This window comes from Piliocolobus tephrosceles, chromosome 5, assembly GCF_002776525.5.
Source record: "Piliocolobus tephrosceles isolate RC106 chromosome 5, ASM277652v3, whole genome shotgun sequence".
Taxonomy (NCBI): domain Eukaryota; kingdom Metazoa; phylum Chordata; class Mammalia; order Primates; family Cercopithecidae; genus Piliocolobus; species Piliocolobus tephrosceles.
Window position 1 is genome coordinate 37,688,603 of NC_045438.1, and position 9,862 is coordinate 37,698,464.

General features: G+C 42.7%; 1 protein-coding gene across 1 annotated transcript in view; it reads left to right on the top strand.

The window, feature by feature from the left end:
* ECT2L (epithelial cell transforming 2 like) overlaps nt 1–9,862 on the top strand; it is a 95,421-nt gene that overhangs the window by 60,075 nt on the left and 25,484 nt on the right. The window contains exon 12 of the mRNA XM_023191004.2: nt 7,354–7,440. Within this exon, the coding sequence (XP_023046772.1) occupies nt 7,354–7,440 (87 nt within the window). The remainder of the gene's footprint in view (nt 1–7,353; nt 7,441–9,862) is intronic.

Consider the following 9,862-nt stretch of genomic DNA (forward strand, 5'->3'; position numbering starts at 1 on the left):
AGAAAGAAGAAAGAAAGAAAGAAAGAAAGAAAGAAAGAAAGAAAGAAAGAAAGAAAGAAAGAAAGAAAGAAAGAAAGAAAGAAAGAAAGAAAGAAAGAAAGAAAGAAAGAAAGAAAGAAAGAAAGAAAGAAAGAAAGAAAGAAAGAAAGAAAGAAAGAAAGAAAGAAAGAAAATGCAACGTGCAGCTCTCCATCTCAGGGGAGTCAGGAATACGAATAGGATGGAGATAGGGCTGATGTTAACATATTCAATAACCTAAATTCTCCAGTTTCCAAGGAATTCTCAAGGAGAGTCTTAAATTCTCTTCCACCATCAAAATTCTACTTTGTGGGTGAGTTTAACACTGTCTCTGCACACGTTCCCTCTCTCCTTATTATCGAGTATCTGCTCCTGTTTCAGTGTGGCTTCTGGGTCTGCACCAGGCATCTCTGGGCGTAGCTGTCCTGCACTGGGTGGGGGCTGCGAAGCTGCATCAGCTGTAGTTTGTCTTCTGTGAAGTCTCAGAAGCCCAATGACGAAAGGCCTTTGGCGAGTCTTGCTGATAAAATGAGCAGGGATATTCACAGAGATGCCCCTGCACTGTCTCCCAAAACACCGAAGGATTACTCAGCGTGCTTGGTGTCAGTTCAGTGTACTTATTTCCACCTAATTATTTAAAAATAACCATGTATGATATAATTTGGATGGTGCTGAAACCTATAGCCTGAGAGGGAACCAAATTTGAGAGGCCCAGCATGTTTTTCCTAGCAATTCTGCTACTGCAGCCTCTTTCCCAGGCCTTCCTCTTCCCTGTGAAAGACGACAAGATCCCTCCTGTTCCCTTTCCTCATTTGGCCGAGGGGATGGTGTGGGCCACTTTGGTTCCAAAGATCTTGAGAGACCCTCCCATAAAACTTTGGTGTCTTAACTGGATTGTGACAAAGTGTTGAGAACCAAGAGTACGTATGGTAACTGGAATATGAGATTAACTAGAAAGTCTCATGTACTGACTCGAATTGAGTACTAGTCACTCTGTTTTCTGGACATGTAAATTAATTAGGTAGAAAGCTGAAATCCCTGCTAAAAAGTGTGTTCTCTCTTCTGCTGCACTGTTGACACCTGTATTTCAGATGAATGTTTTAAATGAGAATTTTTCTTGGCGGGGGGGGCGGCATTCTTTAGGACAAACCTCTGGAATTTTTGTCATATTTTCTGCTGAAGAAACGTGGTAAAAAGATCAAAGATTCTGAAGGAAATGTTATTCCAACAAAATGTGACCCAAAGACAACATTCAGTTTATTCATGAAGGTAAAGTTGCTGCTGAATTTTTATGACATTGCTTTTCTGTAGAGTTAGACCCACGTGATAAAGAAATTCATAAACCATTATATAAGCTCTATTGGGAAGCTTTAACTTGTCATTTCTCCAAAGAATTTTATTTTCATGAAGTATTATTAAAAAGGGTGTTTTGTAGTTTCATAATATGAGTAATACTTAAGCCACTTAAAAGCATGAACTGCACTATGTTAACTTGAGCAGCACTATTTGGTTGTGGGGGAAAGTTAGAAATTTGCATTTTGCTTTGCCATTTATACAGTTGAGCCCTGAGAGAACTTCAGGGGCATTTTTTTTGAGGGGGGTGAAACTAAGAATAGTTCTTTTTTTTCTTAGCTGAGATTCAAATTCATTGAAGAAAAAAAAATGGGTTTAAAGTGAGTTCTGACTGGGCGCGGTGGCTCACGCTTGCAATCCCAGCACTTTGGGAGGCCCGGGCGGGCAGATCATTTGAGGTCAGGAGTTCAAGACCAGCCTGGCCAACATGGTGAAACCGCATCTCTACTAAAAATACAAAAATTAGCTGGGTGTGGTGGCACGCCTGTAATCCTAGCTACTCAGGAGACTGAGGCAGAAGAATCACTTGAACCTGGGGAAGTTCAGTGAGCAGAGGTCACACCACTTCACTCCAGCCTGGGCAACAGAGTGACACTCTGTCATAAATAAATAAATAATTAATAAAGCTAGTTCGTCAGGCAAAAAAGAATAATTTTGCAAGTACTATATTCAGAATTCAAGCATTCTTGATTACATGAAATAACCAGGATTCAAGAAATGCTGAGAATTATGTTGTCATTCACATAGCTGATTTCTATGTAGGGGAAAATACTGTTTTAGAACCATTTTATGCCCATAGAAAAGTCACCTTTGATGTTTGAAGGCGTGAGATGGCAGTCCCTAACACAAACTCATCATGGAGGGCTGTTAGGAGTAAGAGACTTATGAGCACCCCTAGCAGGCAAATGATTTGTTGCCCTATTAACCTGATATTCTGGAAGTATTTGTTAATGCTTCTTTAAAGGACAGTGCAGGGCCGGGCAGGAGCACACACGGAGGACTGCTGGTGGCAGCATCCCCTCTGCCTGCTGCTGCAAATGAACTCAGCAGCACATGACCTGCCGTCATTAAGACCCATGCTTGGCTGGGCGCAGTGGCTCACGCCTGTAATCCCAGCCCTTTGGGAGGCCAAGGTGAGTGGATCATTTGAGGCCAGGAGTTTGAGACCAGCCTGGCCAACATGGTGAGACCCCGTCTCTACTAAAAATACTAAAATTAGCCAGGCATGGTGAGGCACACCTGTGGTTCCAGCTACTTGGGAGGCTGAGGCAGGAGAATCGCTGAAACAGGGAGGTAGAGGTTGCAGTGAGCCAAGATTGTGCCATTGCACTCCAACCTGGGCAATAAAGCCAGACTCTATCTCAAAAAAAAAAAAAAAAAAAAAAAGACCTACCTTTCTGCTGTTACCATAGCACAACCCTTATTTTAGTCCTCCCCTTTCCCCACAAAGTGCCCAAGTGGCTTATTCTTCCCAATCACAAGCATTTCCCTGAGAAAGGAGTCTTTATTTTATTTATTTATTTATTTATTTATTTATTTATTTATTTATTTATTTGAGATGCGGCCTTGTTCTGTCACCCATGCTGGGGTACAGTGGCAGAATTATAGCTCACCATAGCCTTGAACTTCTGGGTTCAAGCCATCCTCCTGGTTCAGCCTCCCAATGTGCTGGGATCACAGGCCTGAGCCACCACGCCCAGCCATCCCAAGAGGAGTCTAAATGCGTTGGGATATCTAAGCCCTTTACAGGCTGGAGCTGTGCTTGCTGGTTGCCCTGCCCCTAAATCGACCTTTTCAGGAAACTTCTCAAGCAGAGGGCAATTCCTCATCTTTTTAGTTCCATTCTCTAAATATTTGCAGGCGCTAACCACATGCTACACCTTCTGCTAAATCCTGGGACTGGGCAGCAAAATAAGACAGTTCCTGCCTTTGTGGAGGATGAGGCCAATACATAAATAGGTGGTGCAGCATGATGAGCGCCTGTTAACAGGATGCGTGGGCTGGGATGGGAATCCCAGGATGGGAACGCCAGATGGGCATTTAGTCCAGACTCCCCTTTCTGCTTGTCAGAGGCTGCCGCTTTTGTCTCATTATGCCAGCCACCATCTCTTTGAAATTCGTGGAGATAATTCTTCCCAAAAGGGTGGACATAGTCTCCATCCATCCTTTAGCCTATGAAAACCTGAAAAACAGCACCCAGGCCTCTAATACCACTCATTTTCCCTTGGTTCACTAAAGGGAAAGATCAACATATATAACCACATTACACAGGTTCCAAATTCTTCCGAAGTCCTTTCAACATCTGCTGATTCCTGACTCCCTGGAAACTTTATTGGATTCTTTCACCCACTTTTATTCCTAAGGGTGAAGCTATCGCCTCAAACCCCAGGCATACAGATCCCAGAAAAGCCCCTCTTTGCAGCAAGAAAGCAATAAGGACAAAACTAAGGTGCTTCCTCCTCTGAAGTGCCACTCTCACATTTGAAAGACCTAACTCTTGGTGAGAAGCGTTTCTGGGACCATTGACACCTAAGGGAACGATGACTTGGAGCAGTTCCTCTGAGACTCTTTCTCCTCAAGTTCCTCTGCCAAATAAAATTCAAACTGAATGACGTCTTTTCAACTGGCTGTTGGCCCGAACAGCTAATCATGTTCATAAAATAATGCATGAAATTTGGGCTGAAAGTTCCTTATTGCTGGAAATCAGGCCCTCTATTGCTACATTGTCTGCCTGTAATAAAACTGGAAAAATGCAAAACTCCTTAATGCCTGGAAATTTCTTTGATTTTTTTTAATTGAATTAGAAAAAATATGTATTCGATTCTCATTTGATTCTCTACTATTTAACATTAAAGAGCTTGGGCACAAAGCCCACAAAAGAAATGCGGAGACCTCTAGGAGGAAGAACCACAGCTAAATGTCAGTGTTGAATTAGGATAAAAATAGAAAAGCTGATTTTCCTTACATTAGGGTTTATTTTTAAAACTGGATATTCACTCAGAAGCCTCAGGAGACAAAGGAGGGGAAAGTGAAAGCTTCTCTAAGATAATTGTTTTAAAGACCCTTCCAGCCAGGCTCAGTGGCTCACGCCTGTAATCCCAGCACTTTGGGAGGCCAAGGTAGATAGATCACCTGAGGTCAGGAGTTCGAGACCAGTCTGGCCAACATGGTGAAATCTTGTCCCTACAAAAAACTCAAAAATTAGCCAGCCATGGTGGCAGGTGCCTGTAATCCCAGCTACTCAGGAGGCTGAGGCAAGAGAATCCCTTGAACCTGGGTGGCAGAGGTTGCAGTGAGCCAAGATTGCAGCACTGCATTCCAGCCTGGGCGACAAGAGCAAGACTCCATCTCAAAAAAAAAACAACCCTCCCAGAGAGTCTTGTGTAATAGGGATTATCTGTCAAATCCAGGACTGTGTGTGTGTGTCCATCCATGTATCTATCTATCCATCCACCTACCTACCTACCTATCATCCTGCTGCCCAGTGATTATTTGCTCCTGGTTTTTGTCTGCCTATAATGTTTACACTGATGCCATGCAACCATGGTGATGGCTGGCCGCCAGAATTATAATTGTTCCTGAACTCTACCTGTCATTTTCACAACTATTTCTGGCCCCTAATCCAGGCAGCTGAGTGTTTGCTGGCAGAAGCATCAGCAATGACTAGAATGTCTCTGGAAAATAGTGTCTGCCTATGCTCCATCCTAGAGAAAAATTCCTAACACGTTCTCGGAGCTTTTTTTTTTTATGGTCTTCCTTATATGTCCTGGAGAGCCAAGGCAAAGACCCACCAACCCAAAATGATCGTTGTCTTATAAATGTGCAAAGTTTCTGCCATGTTACTTCCTCTGAATTCATCCATAAAAACCAAGTAAAAGATAGCATCGGAATCTAAAATTAAGCTGTAAAAATTCTGGCAATTAAACATATAATATAAAATGAGTGACCTTGCCAATTTTAGGTTCGAACAAAATTACTATGCCAGATCAATGTCCTATCCACAAAGAAAAAATTATATTTAAAAAAGTAAGTTGCTGCTGAGCCGGAATGTGAAACAAAGCCCAGTTGTAAGTGAGCAGGTTCTAAAATAGCCAAGGTGGTCTGGGGGTTCCATGATGACACCTGAATTTTAATGCATAGACTTTCATGTGAGCCTGTGTAGTCAGGTGATCTCCCAGAGACAGATGGCTCCCTTATCTGTGAGATCCACAATCCAATTGTGTGCTGTTTGCATTATCTTAATCTTGGCCCAACTTGAGAGTTTTTGTTTTTGTTTTTTGAGACAGCCGCACATCATCACCCACGCTGGAGTGCAAGATACTGGTTGGGCACAGTGGCTCACGCCTGTAATCCCATCACTTTGAGATCCCAAAGCAGGAGGAGCACTTGAATTTGAGACGAGCCTGGGCAACATAGTGAGACCTTGTCTCTAAAAAAAATGAACAAAATTAGCCAGGCATGGTGGTGTGTGCCTGTAGTCCCAGCCACTTGGGAGGCTGAGGTGGGAGGATCAATTGAGCTTGGGAGGTGGAGGCTGCAGTGAGCCAATATTGCACCACTGCACTCCAGCATGGGTGAAAAAGTGAGACCCTGTCTCAAAACGAAACAAAAACAAAGTAGGTCTCCTCCCTCTGCCCAAACCAGAAGTATGGATACATGCCAGGCTGGTATGAGACAGCCACAGAGCAGAGGACAAAAGAAATCATTAGAAAACTCCCTGGAACAGACAGGAAGCACCTAGGCTCAGGCGGGACCTCCTGCCATCTAGGACTAGAGCTAGCTGGCTGCAGCTTTGCAGACCTTGGTTCTTCTGCAGAGGCTCAGGCTGCCAGAGCAATGTGGCATCTCCAAAATAAAAATTTGTTTTTGCCTCAGTAGAGTAAGGTAAAAGGAGTCTTGGTTACAAATTGAAGTTATTCTTACAGCATCATCCCTGGACATGCAAGGGTTGCCATTGGTAGTTTCGTCTTTGATGAGGAACGCAGCAATAACGACAGCTGACCATGCTCATCCCTCAACATAAACAGGACCATTGCTCTGTTGCTAGGGTGGACCCTGCGGTGCTGCAGGCAGCAGGGGTGGGGTCCTGTTTTTAAAAAAAACATTTTAAAAAAAATGTGCTAAGTTTTAGGGAGGCCACAGTAAGAATAGTTAACAAGGTAGTGAAGAAAGAATAAGCCTTATTTAAATATGCAGGTCTAGAAAGGTATGCAAACTGTTTTTGACACATTTTCACTTGGTGGAAAAAAAAGGAGTGAGTTTTGTGAGCTTTTCCTTCTGGATCTTAAAAATAAAATAACCTATTTGCCCTCAACTGAGAAGGAACAGAGCAGAGCTGAGGCAGAAGCCTCTTACCTAGCCAGGCTCGGTGGCTCACGCCTGTAATCCCAGCACTTTGGGAGGCCGAAGCGGGCGGATTACCTGAGGTCAGGAGTTCCAGACCAGCCTGGCCAACATGGCGAAACCCCATCTCTATTAAAAATACAAAAATTAGTGGGGCATGGTAGTGGGCCCTGTAAGCCCGCTCCTCAGGAGGCTGAGGCAGGAGAATCGCTTGAACCTGGAGGCGGAGGTTGCAGTGAGCCGAGATTGTGCCATTGCACTCCAGCCTGGGCGACAGAGTGAGACTCTGTCTCAAGAAAAAGAAAAAAAAAGAAGCCTGTTATCCAGGAATGTGTGTGAGTCTCTAAGCCTGGGAGGAGCCCCAGCCCAGCATGACTCCCCTGGCTCCCAGGGAAGAGGGAGCTTTGCTGGATTTAGTTTTCAAGTATTATGTAGTTCAAAGGAAGCAAAGGCTATTTTTAAAAAACATAAAATTTAAGAGTGGCATCCCATTTGCAAGCACTTAACTCATTGTGTGTAGGGAACACTGTGGTTGGGGCTCAAGGCAGAGACTTCTGAGGGCCTCCTGCAAGCACAGTACTGAGTTTTCAGAGATGCCAAGACCTGCCTCCAGTAACCAAGTTTCCATTCAATCTTCAGGAAAGAAGTGTTGTAGAAGACAATTCTTGGGACACACAGTCCAGGCTCAGCAAAAATGATTTAAATTTTGAAGCACTGATTAATCTGGTAAGCTAATTATTACATAATGTAAATTTACCATTGGTTTTGCTCCTGACAGTTAAATTCTAGCCTTTATTCTGGTTAGTTCTTTGTTTTCCTTGAAAATTTCCCTTTGGGGGATTAAAAGAAAAACCTCAAGTATAATTAGAGATAATTTAGCTGGCAGACTTATTTTTCAAATAAGCCCTGGACTGAAAAGAAGTTGAGCCAGAAGGACAGCAGTGTAACCATCTTGGAGCAAAACCAATCTGTATGTTACTCCCTGACTTTCTTCTATGATCCTAGGAGGTCTTTTAAAGAAATGGCATGGGGACAAAGCCTCACAGTTTCTAATTAATCTACCAACTTACAGTCTGACTTCAAAAGTTGAGTCTAATGAACACAATGGGCTAGGGCTCTGTCTTTCTATGTCAAAGGTAAAGTGTGGAGGAAGCTGCAGCCTCGGCAGAGGCCAGTCCTATCCTGTGTAGCCCAGGGCATGGGCACGTTGTTTTGTTTTCTTCAATACACAAACATACTTATTATCACCTTTCATTTTCAAAATCCTATAAAAGACACATTCCTAGCCACATTTGATAGACAAAGGACTAGAGTTAAGAAAAGTTACATAGGGGAAAAAAAGTCAAATTACTTCCCTGAGGCCAGACAATTGGGCAAGAAAAATCTTAAGTCCTGCAGCCCTGAGCTCAGACCTGGGGCTCTTTACCCGCCCCAGACACCCTCGCTGTATCCATCTGCTGCAGACAGCGCAGGCCGTGGAGCCCCAGGACATGGGTGCCCACTCACCCCAAACCCACCCCTAGGAACACCCAGGAGGAACGTGTTGCATAGAGCAGGGCATATGAGGGTATCTCATCTGACTATTGGTAATAATACCTGACAGTGGTTTCCAGATAACAACCAAAGGTTTGACAATGAAAACCTTAGTTCAAAATGATTATAAATGTTGGATAAATCCAATATTTAAAAATATATACATATAGAAATACACATATAATATTAAAAAAATAATATGGGCTGTAAGCCAGCTGACAAGTGGGATGCAGATGTATTTTTTTACCTCATTAGATATGTCTAAATAGGTAGTCTATACAGACCATGTGTTGGGAAAATAAGAAGAGTTTGGTAGCTCATGCTTGCAATCCCAGCACTTTGGGAGGCCAAGGTGGCTACATCGCTTAAGCAGAGGAGTTTGAGACCAGCCTGGGAAACATGGCAAAACTCTGTCTCTACAAAAAAAAAAATACAAAAATTAGCCTGTTGTGGTGGTTACTCTGGTGGCTGAGGCAGGAGGATGGCTTGAGCCTGGGAGGTCGAGGCTGCAGTGAGCCGTGATTGCACCACTGCACTTCAGCATGGGTGACAGAGAGAGACCCTGTCTCAAAATAAATAACTGAAAAAAAGAAGAGTGTGTTTATAATATTTCAACTACAGTGAGTTCTCTCATTTTTCTCTTAAGTTATTTTTACATTATAATTCCAGTTAGTGAAATTATGGTTAACGCATCTTGGTGAAGATCACATAGCATTACACATTTTTTCATTTTAAACAAGACACTTATTTAAACAACAGGGTGCTTGACTTGAAGGAAAAACTATCTGGGAATCATTTTTATCAACTAATTGATCCTCACTTAAAGACAGATTGTCCTACATATAAGAGGTAGGTACAGAAATGTTATAAAATTTGCCCTTCATGTTACAATGATAAATGAAAAACATTAGAATTCTCCAATTGAACAAGGTATGCAAGGATTTATATATATATACACACACACATACATATATACACACATATATACATATACACACACATATATACATATATATATGACTATTGGTAATAATACCTGACAGTGGTCTCTAGATAACAACAAAATGTTTGACAATGAAAACATATATATGTGTGTGTGTGTGTGTGTGTGTGTATTGCTGTTGTTAAAACAATGAGAGCAAAATAACAGATTGGAATATAAAGATAACTGCTGAATGTGCATCCCACGAAGGGAGAAAACAGGTGTTTTTTTTTTTTTTTTTTTTTGAGACGGAGTCTTGCTCTGTCACCCAGGCTGGAGTGCGGTGGCACGATCTCGGCTCACTGCAACCTTGGCCTCCCAGGTTCCAGTGATTCTCCTGCCTCAGACTCCCGAGTGGCTGGGATTACAGACATGTGCTAACAGGTCTGGCTAATTTTTGTATTTTTAGTAGAGACAGAGTTTCGCCATGTTGGTCAAGCTGGTCTCGAAATCCTGACCTCAGGTGATCCAGCTGCCTCGCCCTCTCAAAGTGCTGGCATTACAGGCGTGAGCCACTGTACCTGGCCAAGGAGGTCTTTTCACAGAAGCATTTTTCCCCTTCTCATCTCCATTTGTGTTGATCAACACGTACCATTAGCCACTAATTTTTTTTTTTTTTTTTTTTTTTTTTTT